Genomic DNA, 20,024 nt, shown 5'->3' with positions numbered 1-20,024 from the left:
CTGATGACTGATGATATCTAGTACTGATTACATATTATAGGATCCATGCAGTCATAGGATCGTTTTTAATATAGAAGTTCACAAATGTCAAAAGTAAGACTATTTCATAAAATATTCAGCTGTTCGACCAAGTTTAAAAAATCTACCAGATTGATATTTATTTATTCATGATTCATTTCATATATACATACTAGCCACTTGCATTTCTTATTCTCACCCCCTTTCCTGTTTTCCTACTAGGTGGTTTTGTTCTGGTTAATTTGCAGAAATTCTTTGTATATAAGAGATAGGCTCTTTGCCTAAATGTGCTACAGATGTTTATCACCAGCAAATACGGTTTGTATGATTGCTGCATTTTAGGGTATTTTTAAAGGTTTTTTTTTTTTTTTTTTTTTTTGTAACCTTTCTATAGTCCTTTTAAAATACCAATATTACACAAATATTTATGAAGTATCCACATATAATCATAATACATATGTGTACACATGCACTTATATACCCACATGCACAGACAAGACCTTATTAATTCAGATCCTTTATATCATACTTTTGGGGGATCAAATTGATTTGCTAGTGACTAATGATTGTGATTTTACTCTTTCTCATGATAAAGACTGATGTTCTTGGCCTGTTTTACCTTGAACTTGATCTTGTCAAGTGTTAGATGCTGGAGGTTTTATCTTTGCCTCTTTAATTTGGAATTCTTCACTTCTTTTCCCCCTCTAAAAGTTAGAAGTAAAGAATGGATTCTGTGGTTAAATAACCTGAGAGAGATTATAGGAGGAGGAAGTGGGCCTGTACCTGAGTCTTAAAATATAAATAGGATGTGAATGGGTAAAAGTGTGTGGGTCTTTCAGACAAGGGAGGAGGATTAAAAGAAAAATGAGGATAGGATAGAAAATGAAGTATGTTCAAACTGTGAAAAAGAGGCTGACTCTGGAGCAGAAAGTCTGAAGAAATAGGAAGTAAATGTGCATTAATGAGGTATGACCACATTTTGGAGGATCCTGAAAGCTAGATAGAGAAATAGTTCTTTGCTTATAAATTGGCTATCCCTAATGCAAATAATCAGGTCAGTACACGTTTACAAAATAAGCCTTGTGTCAGGCTCCTTGTGCAGAATCATCTGTCAAGCTTGTTTCTCTTGATTCATTTTCCTTTATTCCAAGAAGCTCATGCTCATTCCAGCCATGCGTCATGATTCACATTGACTAATCTAAGGCACATCCTTTGGGTTTTATTTTGCATCTGACTTTCTAACCAGGTGATTTTTGGAGTGATGGTTGAGGCTGGTAACCTCGCTTCAAAGAGATATTTTAAGTCGTCATATTATGGGTCAGTTGAGAATTGCTCTCCTTCAGTTCTAGTTTTCTCTGTCCTTTTCTGCTTGCCTACCCTTCAAATCATGCATATCAGTTTCCATGCATACATTAGGCAGAGAGATGAAAATATGCTTAAAATGGGTAGATGGCCATGTCTGCAGGCCAGGACTGTTTAGTTGTTCCTCAAGTGTGTAGGATGGTGGCTTATTGAGAGTTGAATAAAACAATGAATACAGCTGTCAACAATATTTTCAAGTGCCCCCTACACACAGGTTGCTGTGGAAAGACGTGGACCGGGACCTTCTGTCGAATGGTATCACCAAGTTTGGGATGGTCAGCTCTTCAGAAATGGCACTTTTCCTTCCAAAGGGAAATTTAGAGAACTGAGTGTTCACCTTTGGCTTTGATGTAAAATTGTATGTTTTTTTCTATTCCCAGGGGACTCCTTCTCACAGTTCCGGTTTGCCGAGGAGAAAGAGTGGGATGGTGAAGCTTCATGCCCCAAACAGGTAAGGTGAAGCTTTGTGTTGAATGTGGGTTGGCTCTTCTCAAGGATAAAGACCAGCATCTTTCGCACTGTTGTTTTTAGACAGAGTCTTCACATAGAGAAGAGTCTAGTACTTCGTGTACAGTTCAGCCTCAGTTACCTAAATTGCTTAGAAAGTTTTCAGGGAGCTTAGATTTTACAAGTTCTTGGAGCTGGAGTTGACCTTCATACCAGCCACTGTGTGAAGTCCTCACACGGTTCATCTGTGACTATAGTTCATACAGACTGGGTTGCAGGGCCAAAGATTATGGTTATGATTTTGAGTGGATTACCTTGCCATTTGGCCTTCGACTTTTTCCCTTTCTGTGAAAATTCCTCTTAGAATTAGTTGAGAATTCATTTTTTTGCTCCCACAGTGTTTTTGGTATTACGTAAGAGAATCCTTAACTTAGTAGTTTTAAATAACTCTTTTATCTATAATTAGGAACAGAAAGCTATAAAATAAGAACAAGTATCATAGTCTTTCAATGAATCCATAAAACCCACACACTTTATTTTCTTTGTATTCCTACCATATTTTCTTCCCAAAGGAGTTTTGATGATTCTCCAAGCAGGATTGCACTGATTCTTTTCATATGAGAGATGACAGGTATTCTCACCCTTTAAAAACACACAGAGAATGAACAAGTGGTGATTTGGCATATGCTTCCCCAACCCCAGGACTAGCGCACACTGTCCAATACAGTGATCAGACTGTCCGCCCAGAGCTTCAGACAGGAGACCGAACCGTAGACTTGATGGGTAAGGTGTGGTCCCTTCCTGCCCATTCTGTTGTCAACTCAATACACACCGTAGGTGACTTGCAATCCCAGGTGGGCTGGTGTTATGTTCAGTTGTTTGGGATGGACATTGACTTATCAGAAAGACAGAGGGGAGGAAAGTGGCTTGTAAAATAACTGCCTGTCACTTTACAAAGAGTACATATTACAACATAGAAAAAGTTGGAAATTAAAAATATTTGTTTTTCTTGAGTCTGTTTGGGATGTACCTGAGTATGGTTTAGAGTTGTAGAACAGTTAAAAACAGATAAATGGAAGAATTTAGTGAAAGCCAAGCGGCTCGTGTTTCAACTCCTTTGAACCATGTTGGCTAAAAGAGAACATTTTAATTACCTTGAGATTTTCAGATAATTCTAAGGTTTTTCATTCATCAAAACACTGAGCACTTGTTCTTTATTATATATTTTATTAGATGCCCCTTATTCAAAGATGGGAGAAGGCAATGGCAACCCACTCCAGTACCCTTGCCTGGATAATCCCATGGATGGAGGAGCCTGGTAGGCTACAGTCCATGGGGTCGTGAAGAGTCGGACACGACTGAGCCACTTCACTTTCACGCATTGGAGAAGGAAATGGCAACCCACTCCAGTGTTCTTGCCTGGAGAATCCCAGGGATGGCAGAGCCTGGTGGGCTGCCGTCTATGGGGTCGCAGAGTCGGACATGACTGAAGCGATCTAGCAGCAGCAGCGGCAGCATTCAAAGATGAATGAGACAAAGCTCATGCTTGTTCATCACCCTAGGCGTTTGCCTTAGCATAGTGGTAGATGACATGTGGTAGATGATCAGTAAATGTTTAGATGATAAATGAAAAAGAATGCAACATAAGATAGTTGGTGTAATAAGTGAACATAATATGGTGGAAGAAATCTGCTTTGGACTGGCAGTGACTGAGAGTAGGAAGTGAAGTGAAGGTGAAGTGGGGTGAAGATGATTTGAATGGGCCCTGGTGGACAAGTGTGGTTCTGGCGGGTCCTCTCTGGGGAACAACAGGAGAATGATGAGATCTGAAAGGCCAGGCTGTGCTCGGAGTTGGGAGCATAGCTGGACTGTGGTATTCTCAGAAGAGGTGGCTTGCAGGGTAGGTCTAGGCCACTTAGTACCAGCAGTTTTGTCTTCACTTTCATCTGGGGCAGTTTAGCATGTAGGTGAGAGCATAGCCTTCAGAGACACAATCCTGAGTGTAAATCCTAGTTCTCATCTGTAAAATGGAACTAATCATTAAGTATAGCTCAGAGTTGTCATGAGGATTAGACTGGGTTATAAATAAAAGTTCTTCTGTGCAGTTCCTGACACATAGGAAACACTCAAAATTAGCCTTTATTGCTACTGTTACTTGTTCACAAGAGTATTGTTCAGCAAGAAAATGGAAATGGCTAGATTGGACCTCCACAGTTTTGGGAAGGAGGGACTGAAGAGGTCAGAGGTTGGAGGAGGAAAAGCAGTGGGAGGATATTGTGTTGGGTCATGGGAGGGGATGTGGGCTGACAGCGTGGGGCCGTGGCAGGGAAGACAGTTCACTGATGGATGAGCCTGCATGGAGGACGACGGAGAATGTCGTCCAGGCCAGACAGGAGACATAAGGACAAGAAAGATTTGCAGGGGCTCTCAGCTCCCCAGCACGATGACGAGGTGAGCAGTGACAACTCATGGAGCAGAAGAAGGCAGTCTTGACCGTGAGTGTGTGGAGTTGAAGTATTAGTAGGACATATCCCAAAGCGAATTCATCACTTCACCGTCATAACTGCTTTGTGTCCCACTTCACTCCTCATTTGGTACTGTTTATTTTTGCTTACTTGAGAGAGAAAAAGAAGAGGAGAATCTGTCTATATATCTGTCTACTACCTATCTGTCCGTCTACCTCCCTCCCTGTCTGTCTATCCTTCTATCTGTCCGTCTACCTCCCTCCCTGTCTGTCTGTCCATCTGTGTGTCTGTTCCTCATGTGCTTCCGTGTCCCCAGTGCAGCTGGTGACATGAGGAAGCAGAGTTGACAGTGGGTCCTGGTGCAGCCCCTGACGGCAGGCACCTGGCACCGCGGCTGTGACTGGCCTTCACAAGCCTGTGGCTCGTGTGCAGGGTGAAGGGGCTGTGGCCTGGCAGTCAGGGTCCCTGCTGCAGCCGTGTTGGCCCCATTTCTTCAGGGGAGTTGGTCCCTCTGATCCCTGAGTGAGGTTTTCAGACCTGTTCTTTGGACAGTGTGGGAACATGGGAAGAGGGAATGTGAAGTGGGAGGAGAACTTTGTAGGGTGAAAAAAATAGGCCCATTATTTTTTAAAAATCATCTGAGGCTTTTTTTTTCTTTTCATTTTACTTTTCAGTTTTGTTGACTAGTGACTTGTTTATTCCATAGCGCTTCCTCAAGCAGCAGCAAGCACTGGGTGACGTGTGGTGGTTCCCGAACAACTGGCTCCTAATGGCGTATATGCCCTCCCTCACTTCCCCCCGAGAGTGCAGTTCTGGATGGGACTCTGTACATGGAAGGCATCCCAGCTTACTCCTAAGTGTTGCTTGATTTGGGCACTTCCGCTATAAAGTGGCCCCGAGTCCCCAGATGTGGACAATGAGTTCTATAGCTACTGAGGAAGGTATAATGGTCTGATTAGAGGCTGTAAGTGGAGTTTTAGCAGGTTCTTTCCTCACCAGATGGTCTTTATACAGACACCGAGACTAGGAGTCTGATTGAGTTCCTAGACAGGGAGGAACCTTCGGGAATAGATTCTCAGCATCCAGACCGAGTTCTGTGCACACTATGCCAGAGACGTGGGGTGGAGGGACCTCGTTCTAATAGTCAAGGCTGGCTGTGCCCTCCCAGCCTCCACGTCTGCGGAAGAGGAGGCACCAGGTGGCCAGGCTTCACACACCCTCCAACTGTGAGTGGGTATAGAGTTGGCCAGATAGATGTGGAAGCTGGGCGCTCCAGGCGAAGTTAACCCACCAATTACTTTACAACATGGAGCCCAAAAAAGCTATGGTGGTTATTCCAATCAAACCTGTTTTCAAATTCACACTTTATTATTACAAGGGATTCACTACAGCTCCCTTTATGTCGGAAGGCATTCAGCTTTAGCTCTTTAGGGGACAAACTGGTGATAAAAGAAGGGAAAGTCTTCTTACACAGTGGTGTATGATGATGGCAGATTCTGGGCTCTGAGACGTCTACAGGGAGACCAGGAGAAACCACTGTGCTGGGCTGAAGTGTCGTGAGGGCCTTATGGAGACGGTACCCTGTCACCTGGGCTTGGATGGGGGGTGGGAATTAAAGATGTGGGGGTCGGAGCAGCCAAAGGTCCGTCATTCAGGACACACACACAAGCACAGCCTGGCCGTTCCTCATGTCTCACAGACTCTTCCTTGTTAACAACATACCTGTAGTGTGTTGCACTTGATGTGAACGTGGGGAGGAAGTGTGAGCACTTGTAGCTGGACCGCGGCACGTCTCCGTGGCCCTCCTCTGGAGACCTGAGAGTGGTTAGCAGCTCTGAGTAGTTGGCAGGCATGGTGGAGGGAGCAGGGGGTCTACACGTGGGGTCTTTGCAAACACCTCAGCAGTGGGAAGGCTGAGATTTCCGTTTTGTAATGAGGTAATTGACTCATGTGTTACAGATTCAGGACCACATTTTTCTAGTGGTCTCAGAGATTTTCTTCAAACTTCAAAACAAAGGCTGGCCGTGCTGGCCCTGATGAAGCACCGGGTGTGCCGAGTGCAGGACTGAGGTGGGGCCTGTGTGTGGACTGAATTTCCTGCTCTCCTGCCAGGGCTTGTTTTCCTCCATCCTGTTCCCTAAATACTCTTTCTCTATTTTTAGATGTAGGTTTGTTTTTTTTTCCAGGGCAAGGGGCCACATCTGATGCTGCCAACATTGCTCCCCTAAGAGCTAGCCATCTCCAGAAACTTTCAAAAGGGCAGCTGAAAAGCCGTATTGCATTTTTCGATCCCTGTGTACTTCTGTTGTGAGGCTCAGGAATTTGAGTGGGTCTGGATTTAGTGCTGGGGCTCTACTTGAGAACTCCAGGAATGACTGCCCACCTCCAGTCATCATAAACCCATCTACCCAGGACATCCTTATAGTGGATCTGAGACTCCATGACCCCTGGGTTTTCTTCTCTAACTTGAAGTCCGTGATCATAGCAGGGGGCACAGTTCTACCTAGACCTGTGACAGTCCTTGGTGGATGACGTGGTTGGTGGTATCTGACTCTAATGTGGTGATTTCACCCACCTTTTAGTTTTTCCCTTCTCTTGGATGGCCAGGGTACCTAGAAGCAGCTGTTAGGGGTCATGAGATAATCTGGAATGCCTTCTCAAATACAGTCAATCTGTGAAGGCATTGCCGGATGGGACTTTGCGCCTGTGAATGGGAATGGAGTCCCAGGGAGTTTTAGTGTCGGCCTCTCACACAGAGCTGCCAGCTGGAGGGTAAGTTTCCACCCCAGATTTCTGGTTGGAAGGGAAGTGTACGCACTTGGACTCCTCCGGCTGTGCCTGTCAGCCCCAAGTCACTGCCGAGACAGCTCTCCACTGCCCTCCCAAAGGCCGGCCATCTGAATATGGAGGAGGTGTCCAGTTATGTTTCATTAAATGCTTTGAATTTTCTCTGTAATTCCAAGAACGTCCACAGTTTCCAGGTTGCCATGCTGTCTTTTTTCCTTTGGCCATGCAGTGCAGCCTGTAGGATCTTAGTTCCCTGACAAGGGATCAAACCCATGCCGCCACCCACCCCCACCTTGCCCCGCCCCGCCCCGCCCAATGGAAGCACAGAGTCCTAACTATTGGACCACTGGGGAATTCCCATTCCGTACAGTCTACATTTGAGCTACCCTGGGCAGCTGAAAAGCTGTATTGCATTTTTCGATCCCTGTGTACAGAGTAGCTACCCTGCTGCTACTCTGACCACCTGAGCTGTGGCTCAAGAAGGTGGTTTTCGTTTTGCTTATCTTCATGCAGAGATGATAGAACCATATCAGGTGTGATTTATGATCGGATTACTCCCAGCTAAAGGTCATGGATGATTTATTTATAGTTACTACTATTGTCTTGTGCCCTTTTATTTCTGAAAGGTCATGTGTAATCATCTTGATTGATCAATTTCTCTGTTTTCTGTAGAATTCAGCATTTTATGTGGACTGTGAGTCACTGGTTCGAGCCCTTCAAGAATTGCCTCTCTCACTCCGACTCAATGTTGCTGCTGAATTGGTTCAGGTAGGACCCCTGATGGCTTCTGGAGGCTGGTGTAAATTAGGGCAGAAGAAGCAAACTGAAAAACATCTCCCTGCAGGATGTCTCAGAATCAGCTTTTCCTTCCAACAGGCTGAGGGTTTTGTATCGGGTAGAATTTTGTAAAGTTTTGAGGGAGAACAAAATACTTTTCAAAGTTTTTATCCTGTTTTATTGATACATTTGGAACATTTTAAAGGATAAAATGTAATGGAGTTGAATGAAATGTAAAAGTACAGAGTCTGGCTTGTGTTGCACCCAAAATGTTCATGTGCCAGGCTCTGTGCGAGGCACCCAGGTTACAGTGGTGAATAGATAGACATGGTTCTTGCCCTCGTGGAGCTTAATCTGTTGGGAAAGACGGGTATTAATCAGGTTGCCAAATTGCACTAAGTCCTGTGACGGATAAGCACCGTGTGCTATGAGAGTATGTAATAATGAACCTGATCTACTTTGGTATGATGTTAGGAATGACTTTTCTGAAGAAGTTACAGGTAAACTGAGAGCCACAGTATAGGAACACTTGAGTTGAGGTTTAAAGAAGGGTAACCCAGTCAGATCTGTAATAGCAGTGCTAGTAATAATGACAACAGTAACAAAGAGTATTCTGGCTGCAGAGTGGAGAGAAGACTGTGAGAGTGGGGTGGGTGTGTCGGGGAAGTCTGCACATGCACACCCATGCAAGAGTAGTGTGGATGAGGAGAGGCTAAGTGAGTGGCTCTTGCACGGTTCTGGTGAGTAGTGCTGTAGCCTGGACCAGCAGTGGGGAACTGGACTTTACCAAGAACTGAACTTCAAAAGTAAAATTACTAGGACTTGGTGAAATACTGGTAGTGGAGCAGGAGCAGGCAAAGAATTCTCGGTGTTCCAGCTTGTGCAACCCAGTGGTAGCTAGTATCAGCGAGGCTTGGACAGGATGAGTTTGTTCTGAGATTTCAAAGTGAAAATAATAGTAAATTGGATGTTGAAATTTATAGTTCAGAATTAAGGGTTAGAAATATAAATTTCGGGGTTACAACCAGTATAGGGTAGGTAAGAGGAGCCACTGAATGGGATAAGAGAGGAAGGGTCCAATGTTAAACCAGAAGGAACTTAGAAATTTCTTTGAGACTTGACTGGATTTTTTTTTTTTTTTTTTTTAAAGTGAAACCCTGGGCAGTCCTAAATAGAATCCAAGCAACTAAAATGATCAGTTTTGTTCTACAGATGAATATGATGCCAAGCTTAAACATCACCATGAACTGGTTACCCATCCAATTGCTGTTTCTATGGCACTTAACTTGCCTAAAATTTAGGGCAAGTAGAATTCAGGGCTGGGGGACACTTCAGGGCTGAGAAGTAGAAAGACTGGCATTTGCCTCTGATGGGGAATCACCCTGGGGCTTCTTTAGGCATGTTTGGGGTTGTCTTAATGATAGGGCAAATATTATTATTCTTCTGGGTGTCCAGAGATGGTTAGAGTTCGGACATACTTGGTTTGGTCCCAGACAATGAGGAGTGGTTAACAGGACCTCATTGGGGTGAAGGTGATGGGGATCCCAGAACTGAGGAGAGAAACAGGGGGAAGTGTTATGAGAAATCCAGAGTGAAGGATGGCAGGCCTTAGGAGGAAAGATATAAAGTAATTACAGGAACTTTGAAAACTTGGCTAAATAGTTTTAAAATACCATCCCTTCCCCGTTATGTAGAGCAGTTATTCTTAACTGTGTTTGTACCTTACTCACCTGGGGAGTGAACAGACAGACAAAAATAATGCCGGACAGCCAATCCAGACCATCTGAGTGATTACAAGATTAGAACAGGGGCCCACATCCCAGCTCCACCCTGCACACTGACAGTGCTGGGTGAGTGTTTAAGTTCGTGTGTCAGGCTCTACTGTCTTAAAAGCCCTGAGGAGTTATTAGCAAACTGGATCTGCTCAGGATGCTTAAATGTACAAGTAAGGGGACAGTGGCTCCAAGAGCAGCTGAACCTCCTTCTGAACCTACCCGACTGCTGCCAGGCAGGTCACCTCGGTCCTCCCTCCAGAACTGTGGTTCTCAGTCGTCTTCTACATACAGTCACCTGGGGGGAGGCTCTAACTCTATTAAATTACAACATGTAGAAAAGTGCACATGTAAATCTTTATAACCATGGAACCACCATCTAGATCAAGAATCAGAATATTGCCACCACCCCCACCACCCAGCCCTGACCCAAAGCAGTACTTCCCTAAAACCACTATCCTGACTCCTAATATTCAAGAGTTAGTTTTGCCTGTTTGGGGAGTTTTTAAAATGTAATTAGATAGAATGTTTTCTTTAGTGTCTGGCAATTTTTACTCACAAATGACCGTTAGTAACATTATTTTTCTTCTTAGTGAATTTGTCCCTTCACCTCTGTATTTGTGCATTTTAGTACGAACAGATCTGATTTACTTATTACTCCTCAGTGCCTTTTACAGACGTCTGCCTCGTCACAGGCTTAAGTGTGTATTCACCTAGACCTGTGGTTCTGTCTGATCTCAGGCCAGTGATGGGAACGCATGGGGCTTTTGATTTCAGCTCTAATCTGGTTAGCACAAGGCTGGGGTGAACATAGCGGGGAGGTGTCCCACATTTACCCCTATTAATTAGAAGGGGTGCGCCTGGAATGGTGACACTTTGTAACCTTCCTGCCTGAACTGAATTTCCTACTCCACAAAGTCTGATGGCTTCCTCTGCTTTAGTTCCTGCTTAAGCAAATAGGGCAGGGCTCACGGTTTTAACTCCGATATTGTGCTTCTCTTTCAGACGGCCGTTCCCTTAGAGCTCCCTCAGGTGAAACCAAAGAGAAATAATGACGGCAAAGGACTAGGGATGCAGCTAAAGGGGCCCTCGGGGCCTGGAGGAAAGGGGTCCCCCTCTGAGATGAAATCCACCACCGCTGGCTTCCCCATGTACCCGGGTAAAGACGGCCCAGGATCGGGTCCTTCCAAGGGTTCTCAGAACCCCACTTCCCTGCTGCAGTTGGCAGCAGATCATTTGGAAGAAGAGCTAGATCTGCTGCTTAATTTAGATGCGCCTGTGAAAGAGGGAGGTGACATCTTCTCAGACCAGACAGCTCAGGACCTGGAATCCGAGAAAGGTGGGGAGGTGGTCCACGAAGAAGCAGGTACGGTTTTCATTTTATTCCCCACCCATCTTCTTGATTCTGGTGTTTTTGTGAGAATAGCTTCACCTCCATCACATCCCCACACATCTTCATCGGTGTCTGCCATCGATCTGGCCTCGTTCACTGACATCTATTTCTGTGCTCACATCTCCGCTTCCCCCCTGAGCTGACCTTTCTGACAACATCGTTCTCACTCGATAATACTGGCCTTCCAAAGCTGCTACCTGCTTGATTGCAATCTTAAACCTGGGGCTACAAATTGAACTCATGCTATAAAAGGCATTTAGAGCCTTGTGGCCTCAGCTGTGCAGAAGCAGACCTTTTAATCGACTGTCTGAACGGGCCTGGGGACCAAGTCTGTGTGCTTCTTGCCTGCTATTCCGCTTTTGTTTAAAAAGGGGGAGAGTTCCTCACGTGCCCGTTCTGTGAGATGGTGGCCCATCTGACAGGGAGAGGCCTAGTGACTGCCCCGTCCATACACTGCCCTCAGGACCCTCTGATGGCTTTCCAGGATCACTGCTTAGTAAAAAAGGAGACAGAGCTATTGGTCTTTAAAAAACAAAACAAAAACCTCATGAACTGTGAGATTCACCATTCAAATAAATAGAAGAGCAAATCTACCCCATTTATGAATTTGTTTAGGTATTATTGGATCTTCTTAGGGAGTAGGCACAATACCAGAACGTTTTCTCTTATTGGTGGGGTGGGGTGGGGAGTAACAACTTGGTTGATTTCTCGCATGGATCAAAACCCAGGGAGGCATTAACCCTCAATTCTGAGACTAACGTGAAGTTGTTATCATTGCGTTTATTTTCTTAGAACCTGCAAACCCATCTGTGTTGGAAGAAAAGAATGTGGCCTCGGGGCAACCAAGTATATCCAGAAATGTTACCGAGGAAGAGCTTGAAGACTGGTTGGACAGCATGATTTCCTAATGACAAGGAAAGAAAGGGAAAAAGAGAGAGGGAAAACAAAATGAAAACTGCCTGAAGCCAATTTTGGTTGCCTTGTAATGGTGCGCAGGCCCAAGGCTGTCCTAGAACAGCTGGTTTACAAGCACCGCCCAAGCCCATGTGACCATCACGCTTATTAGTGCAGTAGATGCCTTCCTCCATGTTCAACAACATCTGAAATAGACATTTAAGAGGCTCGCTACATTTGTTCTCTGGCTTAGTAACTGAATAGATGCCTTAAGGGCAAGAGATGTTTCAGCCCTTGTTTCCAGTTTCTTCCTCTGTTTACAGCATAGCAGGTGCTGCTGATGAAGAGAAGAGAGTTAAGCAACCAGGCATGCATTTGGCCAAAATAAAGACACACTGGTCTGTAGATTTTTTTTCTTTCTTGTGTGGGGGGCTTTGGGCTATTTGTTACTCCCATGTCCCTTCCCCTGCAGTCAAAGGGTGGTTGGGAATCATCCAGAAGGTGGTTCATTACAAGAGGCCAAGCCGTGGAGTGGTGTGTATGACTTTATTGCAGTGGGCACTTCATGTTACTTCAGGAGATTCACCTAAATAGAGCAGCTCCACTACTTACAAGGGACCATAAAGCGTTGCTCAATTTGGCTTAAGGTTGAGATTTTTTTTTTGAATTTTCAGTACAGTACTTCTAATAACAGCAATTGATAAGCTGTTACTGAAAAACAAAAATCTTATGAATAACTTTTCAAGTGCAGTTCATAAAGTAAGAGAAGATCAACACAACTAAATGGAACTGTCCATCTTGAACATAAACATAAAAAACTTGCATAGCTATATCTAAAGAGGTTTTTAAGGCACTTAATCGATGTTTCAGTGTCGACAAAGTGGTGGTTTTTTTGTTTTCTATTTCTTTAACTGCTTAAAGCTTTTCAAGCTGATTCTGGATACATTCACTAGCAAGTACCATGGGAAAAATTAGATTGCAGTTAAAATGTTTTTTTTTTGTAGCTCAGACCATGAATCACTAGTGGGCTACTGTCACGTGGCATTCAAGTGTTTAAAATTCCAGGTATTATGCATCTAAAACTTCCTACATCTCCAGCCCTTCCCTCAGTGACGTCATCCCCACACACTAGTTAGAACTGAAAAACGTGAAGACTTTCCACTAGAGCTTCCCTGATGCTGTGCCATCCTTTTAACATTTTGACGGGTCATCTCCCACCATGTAAGTCCATTAAGTACAAAAATCCAAGTCAATTCCGAAATATCACAAGTATGTAATGAACTCTTCCTTGTACGGGAGGCCTTTAGGAAACGGCATTTTTCCAATGTGTTGCAGAATTGTAAGAGAAGGATTTTATTGACCATCCAGAATATGGTGGAGGCGTCTTTCATTCCCATTTATCCAAGCTGATCTTCGTACTGTTTCCGGAAGCAGTCACCAGCTGGGAAGAAATCCCAGCACCTTTCTTGGTACATCTTCCAGACGTAAGATTCCTGAAATAGTGAGAACCAACCACAGTAAGCTGAAACCCAATTTATTTTCCATCTCTGTCTCCCTTTGGGAATATTGATGTGGATGAGGTCCAACCTGCACGTTCTTCCTCACTCTGTTTTCAGCCACTGCCCCCCACCCTCCAGGCTATTTTGGGAGCAAGAAGTCATTTCTCCCTTCTCCTGACCACCACTCCCCGCCCCAACCATCCCAAACAAAAAACCCCCAGTGAAACCAACTCAATGATTGCCACTAAAAATACTTAAAGATTTAGCAGTGAGTTGATTCCGCATCATTTGTAATTGGGAGGAGGCAGAATGGATGAGGAGACAGCAGTGAGTGCCCACTGAGGCAGGGGCCAGGAGAACCAAGGCTAGATACGGATGCCAATTGCCTCTGAGTGTCTGAGCCATGAAGTTTTCCTACAAAGCCAGTGATGTTTGAATGTTCCGTAACCTACATCTTCCTCCCCTGTTCTCTGCCTTTGTGTGTCTTGTTCATACTTAGTCACAGAATCCCTCTGACACACACACTGTCACATCCAGCCTTCGCGTCCCCGCGTCACCCACATAGGAGGTCGTTACCTTCCTCGCGCTGTGTCTCCCACCCTTCTACTCTGACGCTCCTGCTCTCTGCGGCACCGCCCACTCGGCCTCACACTGTCTTTTTCTCTGTTACCGTTCTCCCCACCTCCGGTGATTCTGCTCAGAAGCAGCAACCCTAAGGGCTTAGCAAACGCCAGTGTGTGCTGGGAAGGATAACCAGGAGACCTTGTAGAACAGATAGGAGTTTGCCTTAAAATTTGACTTCGTAATTCACAAAGAGATGGTTCACAATGCAGGAAGCAGTGGGGAAATGCATGGAAGAGATGGATGGAGTCATTTCTCTACTGAGTTTTGACTTAGGAAGGGGAAGCTCTAACACAGGGGTGTGATTCTATTAGATATTTCTCACCTGTCCCGTGTGCTCTGTCTCGTCTTTATTAATCAAATACATGAGGAAGAACCTGGAACAAGGAAAAAAGCTTTAACAACCGAGAGAAAGACAGTATTAGATACTTTGGTTAGAAAACTATAGTTCATTTACTCAAGTGAACTGGGGAGAGGATCAAATACATGGTTTAGCATCATGTTGACCACTGTACCTTTCAGAATTGGGGAAATGTGGTGTGACAACATACACCATTATTTTCTAATAATAATATACATAAATCTCAAAATGAGCCTTTCTGTGAAAAGAGGCCCTTTAACGGGTGGCTTAGACGGTAAAGCGTCTGCCTACAATGCAGGAGACCTGGGTTCGATCCCTGAGTTGGGAAGATCCCCTTGGAGAAGGAAATGGCAACCTACTCCAGTACTCTTGCCTGGAAAATCCTGTGGACGGAGGAGCCTGGTAGGCTACAGTCCATGGGGTTGCAAAGAGTTGGACACGACTGAGTGACTTCACACTTTACTATCACCAAACCTTGAGCTAGGATCACTTCTGAGGAAGCATTTTATTTTATTTTCATTTTATTTTAAAAAATTCTAATATAAACAATAAAATGGTAGCCGAAACTCTAACCATATAATTTTTAGCTGGCCAGTTTATCCTCTTATAGGAATGCAGAATTGAAATCATGTGTATCTCAAAGATATGTCACAGAAAAGTACTGAGTCTCACTCAGTTGCCCTGATTTTTTCAGAAGTGTTGTTTTGTTGTTGTTTTTCCAGGCAACAGGCGTAGGCCAGTGTAGTTTCACTTGCTCTAATCAGGAGGCTTGTGTCTAAGGTTTGAGTATGTCTCGAACACAGAATCATGGGAGGCTAGGGCCTGCCTCTTAGCTCACATTATGCAATCTCAGAGACAGCATCCAAGGAAATCGGCCTGTGCCCTTCAGGAAAATGACCGTGAGGCTGGTGAAAGGAAGAGAAAGCGTAGACAGCATCCTTGGGAGGGTGAGGAGAGCCTAAACCCCAGATTTTGAGTTCTCCCAGGATATTCTTAGGTTTACAGTCTCAGATTGTGGCCCACAGTGAAGCAATAACTGCGTTCCTTCCTTCCTTTTATCAGACTAAGAAAGGAAATGTGACCAGTATCTTGTCATATAGGACATTATTGCTTTTCTAGCACATTTAATTCACAAAGCACAATTTTCAGGGGCGGGGGGAAGTTTTAAACATGAATAAGACTGGTTCTCTCCCTTCAAGCTTGCTAGTGGAGGGGCACAGAGAAAATACACTCATGTACAGAGTGCCATGGGAAGTACCTTCGAGAGTCCCAAGTGTTTATCCACGGGCCTGAGATGAGCCACAGGCTCACCTTTTCTAGAAGTACATCCATCCAGATAACCTCCATGAGGATGCAAACAACGATGAACACTCATGGTTTGAGGAAAGGTATGCCCAAGTGATTTTTTTTTTTTTTAAACCTGTGTTTTTTGTCTTAAACTCATTTTAGCAAAAAGACATTGTTACTTCTCTTTGACAATAACCTCCCTCAGTGGCAAGGCCCATTCTATCCTAAAGAAAGATTATAGAGTTTTCTAAACAATACAGGGTAGACACAGAGGGGAAGGGCCAGGCCAGCTAGCAGAGCCCAGCAGTTTCTTTTCTTGAAAATGATGATCACTTACAGAATCTGAATTGTCAGGTGATGTATATTCCCTGCAAATTCTGTAAGTTTCCTAGGCAGTCTGTGGCACACAATAGACTCTGAATACCTTCTGCCCGAATGAGATATTTATTATTTACCTACTGGGTGCCAGGCCTCAGGTGCTGGGATACAGCAATGTGAAAACACACACATCTTAAAGAAACCCAGCCTGGAAATTAACCCTGGAATCCAGCATCGTGCAGGTCAGGGGCCGCCTTGACAAGAGCAAATAGGAATTGGTGGGGAGGAAGGCCAACTGCAGGGGAGAGTGAGTGAGTATTGAGAGAGAGAGAAATTGGAGACTGTGAACAGGCATGCCTTTCCATTTTTTCTGGAAGAGAAAGAAAAGTGGGGCCATTGCCATTTTTCTTTGTTTAGGATTAGAAAATATTATAGGGTGCCAGGAAAAATCCCCAAGAGAAAACCTGCTAGAGGCAAAAGGACCTTGGGAAGGGATGAGATCTAATTGCAGGTGGAGAAAGCAGAAACAGTCTGCACACATCTAGGAAGACAGGAGAGGCAGGGTATATGGCAAAGATACGGCTCATGGGGACTCCTGCAAGTTCTTTCCTAATTGCTCCTACTTTCCAGAGACCAAGGAGGAAAAGACGTTAGCAGAGCGCGAACTGTAAGACGTTCACTGCATTTAACTCACTGCTCTCCCCCCAACCCTGTCCCCCTCTCTGACCGAGGGTACTCACAGGTAGTTGGCTAAGTTGTGCTCTTGTAGGGTATGTGTTTCAAAACCATGAGGGGTCGTGTCAAAGTAGTCATTGCCAATCCCACAGATGAAACATTTAGTCTGAGAAAAATAACAGAAAAGGCATGAGGAGGCATGACATTACAGGCAGTTGGAAAAAGGGTGATGATCTATAACTGAATTGAGAGATACTGAAAAATATTTCCCTTTCGTGCTTCAGGCTGTTAGTCACCTACCCCACAGTCTCATGTACCTAGCTTCTGGCTAGCGCGGGGTACCTGCTCTCATCTAAGCATGGGGCATGACAGAGGCGGCAGGTGGGAGGCGCTTGGGCACCGAGGGTGGAGCAGAAGAAATGCCCAGAGCTGGTGGGTGGGCACAGATAAGAGGACAGGCATGGAACACAAACTTGGGTAGTAGTAGTTTTGCCTAGGGCTGAGGAAGAGCAGAACCTTTTGTTTAAAAAATCCATTTGCAAAAAAAAAAAAATCCACTTGCTGTGAGATACAAAAATGGAGTTGGGATTAGTAGAACGGTAGGTACCTCCATATCCTCTCGTACTTGTTCTTGCTGGTCTCTCAGCTCCCCGAAAGCATCAATAATAAGACCTGGAATTTTAAATATGAGAACAGAATGCTTTGCATAACCTGTTTAGTAGTTCAGAGCAGAAGTCACTTTGTTTAAAAAATAAAAAGGGGGATTATGAAGCTGAATGATACAATTAAACCAAAATCAGAAAAAAACAAAAACAAAACCCACTTGTGTTTTCAGATGCTGCATCCTGGTTAATCACTTTTCCTGGTTCCTCTTATTCCACCTCTCTGCAATATTTGATGCCAACTACTCCTCCTTGACTCTTTCTTCTCATCCTTCCTTCCTTGTCCTGCTGTTTGCAGGGCTGTTACTTTTCTGTCTTCCTTATCGGCTCTTCCTCTTCTAGCCCCTTAGGCACTGATGTGTATCGATAGGGGTTCCTACTCAGCTTTTCTGCTTTTAAATCTCCACACCCACATCTTCAACCACCACCACTAATGGATCCCATTTCTTTTATTTTTGCATTCATTAATACTTATTTTATATGTCCTTATTTAATATTGTTATCCTATACCATTCCTGATTTGTCTCCTAAAAGACGTATTAGAGTTAACTGCTTGTTGGTCCTCAACACCTGTATGGCTCATAGGTCTCTCGACTTGGCATGACTTAAACTAAATCTATCACCATCGTTCTCTAATTCCTGACAAGCTACTAACATACCAGTACCTCTCCCTGTGAAGAAGGAAAAAACATGTCACACTCTCACAGCTCCTCTTTCTGCTCCTTCCCCACCCCATTGCCTGGGAGGTAAATGATCAGGGCAGAAATCATGAGTGTCCATACTAGCCACAGGAGATACTTAAGAAGTAGAATGAGATGGAAATGATCAATTCAGATTTGGCGGTGAAGGAGGGTGGTCCTCTGCAAGGATGTTCAAGTTTCTTGTACTGCCTGGGTATGTCTTTGGCCTTCTATATAGTAGATGTCTAGAAATGTCTTGTTTGAATGAACGAGTAAGTGAATGCACAAACCTCTTTACATAAAACAATTAAGTGATAGATGCAGAAAGGTAAAGAGATCTAGACTGAGCCCCATGCACGCAACATAACGGGGAAGCATACCTTGGATGATGGCTAGCAGGATGACAATGACGAAGAAGAAGAAGGTAATGTCAAAAACGATGCGATACATTTCATACGGGTCCCCAGCAGGGTCTTCAATTTCATCACCGATGCCACCTCCAGCTCTCACTCCCACGTACATGTGGAACAGGTAACACTAGAGAAGAAAAATCATGGCAATTTGAGTAAAAGCTGAAGAGTTTTGCTTGCTGTTATGGAGATGGTCCGATCATTCATGTAATTAAAAATATGACTGCCCCGAGGCAGGAGAAGGGTACGCTTCACAATAACACATTCATACTGCTAACTCTGGGCTTGCACCCTCTGCTGTCTATAAAGATGGAGAGACTGCTGTTCCAAGTAGCCTTTAAAAGATAGTTTTTGCTCCTTTTCTAAAAAACAGTTTTGAACTATTGGACACACACATGAGAATTCACTCTAGGTGTGTATAAGATAAAAGGACTTTTGGCTCTGAGGAGGATGGCATAGGCCAGATATGAATTTTATCTCATTTAATTTTAAAGTGCCAGCCTCCAGGAAAATGCTCCCCTCCTCCTGTGTTCTCCGCACACCTAGGAGCGCGGGGCTCCCCACAGCATCTCCTCCCAAGCTGCATGCGTGCACCAGGCAGGGCTCACAGACCAGCTGCCCCCCGTCCCTCCTCCTGACTGGCTGTGATGGTGGGTTCGGGATGCAAGTGTGGGAGGCAGTCTTAGGGCTGGTAAATAAAAAACCAGGGGCATCACAGGGCCTGAGCTGGTCACACTGGGGCTTTAGGAACTGTAATGTTGCTGTCTCATGGGGTGCTTGCCCTGAGAAAGTATATGGAAGGTTTTTAGCCAAAAAGTGCCTCCATTTTCTGGAGAAAGGATCACAGTGGGGGAGGGGGCAGTGGGCAGTGTACTGTCATTGGTCTCTAATACACACATTCTTTTCCTGAAATCTGGTTCTTATAAATGTCTAGAGATGCTGCTGCAGCTAGGCCCTTCTAGCCCCGCAGAGCTGCCCTGACAGGACCCTGCTGCCCCAACCCAATCCCACTGCTATGACATTTTTCAGATGACACGCGTTCTGAAAAAAGCCCCACTGGCTTGCTGAAATAAACTGAGCACCAGGTTCATGGGATTCTTTGCTCGCCGCTCTCAAAGGCAAAGAATCCACACTTCCGTTAAGATACAGACATAGGTAACTCACATCTTCACACACACGAATGTGGACAGAGGACGGCCCGCTTACCTATGTGCTGCTTCCACCTGGACCCAGGCAAGCAGTATATCCCACCACTTCCGGACCAGACATCAGTATTCTGTTCTCGTTTCTGTCGCGTGTCTGCACCCTGCCCACAGCCCTGCTCCCCCAGCCGGGCCGGGCGGCCCCGCAGGGAACTCACCGTCATCATGTCATCACACTTCATGTCGGGCTCGTCGTCGTCTTCACTTTTGTTGTAGAACTTGCGGAAGAAGTTGAATGCCACCACGGTATAGAGATAAACCACCACGGCCAGGAGACCGACGGTCAGGACCAACTGGGAGCAAAGAGAGAGAAGAGGAAGTGGGTCTTCACCTTGAAAGGCTGGTGGGAGACTCCAAGAAAACAGGAAAGTGGAACGATGAGGGGATGGGAACG

At 44.8% G+C, this 20,024-nt stretch overlaps 2 protein-coding genes across 14 annotated transcripts in view; one reads left to right on the top strand and one right to left on the bottom strand.

Moving 5' to 3' along the window:
* AVEN (apoptosis and caspase activation inhibitor) overlaps window positions 1-12,320 on the top strand; it is a 187,898-nt gene extending 175,578 nt beyond the window's left edge. Inside the window, exons 5-8 of the mRNA XM_043921078.1 lie at window positions 1,761-1,831; window positions 7,752-7,847; window positions 10,634-10,994; window positions 11,814-12,320. Coding sequence (XP_043777013.1) covers window positions 1,761-1,831; window positions 7,752-7,847; window positions 10,634-10,994; window positions 11,814-11,929 — 644 coding nt within the window. The 3' untranslated portion in view covers window positions 11,930-12,320. The remainder of the gene's footprint in view (window positions 1-1,760; window positions 1,832-7,751; window positions 7,848-10,633; window positions 10,995-11,813) is intronic.
* A 535-nt stretch (window positions 12,321-12,855) lies between these two features.
* The window catches only part of RYR3 (ryanodine receptor 3), a 548,224-nt gene continuing 541,055 nt past the window's right edge, over window positions 12,856-20,024 (bottom strand). For all 13 annotated transcript variants that reach the window (XM_043919301.1, XM_043919310.1, XM_043919307.1 and 10 more), the window contains 6 exons: window positions 19,789-19,923; window positions 18,399-18,555; window positions 17,284-17,348; window positions 16,742-16,842; window positions 14,361-14,412; window positions 12,856-13,408 (listed from right to left, as the gene is read on the bottom strand). In XM_043919301.1, the coding sequence (XP_043775236.1) occupies window positions 13,313-13,408; window positions 14,361-14,412; window positions 16,742-16,842; window positions 17,284-17,348; window positions 18,399-18,555; window positions 19,789-19,923 (606 nt within the window). In that variant the 3' untranslated portion in view covers window positions 12,856-13,312. The remainder of the gene's footprint in view (window positions 13,409-14,360; window positions 14,413-16,741; window positions 16,843-17,283; window positions 17,349-18,398; window positions 18,556-19,788; window positions 19,924-20,024) is intronic.

The sequence above is a fragment of the Cervus elaphus genome, chromosome 12 (assembly GCF_910594005.1).
Source record: "Cervus elaphus chromosome 12, mCerEla1.1, whole genome shotgun sequence".
Taxonomy (NCBI): domain Eukaryota; kingdom Metazoa; phylum Chordata; class Mammalia; order Artiodactyla; family Cervidae; genus Cervus; species Cervus elaphus.
The sequence above is the reverse complement of the archived record's forward strand: the minus strand, read 5'-3'. Positions and strand labels throughout refer to the sequence as shown.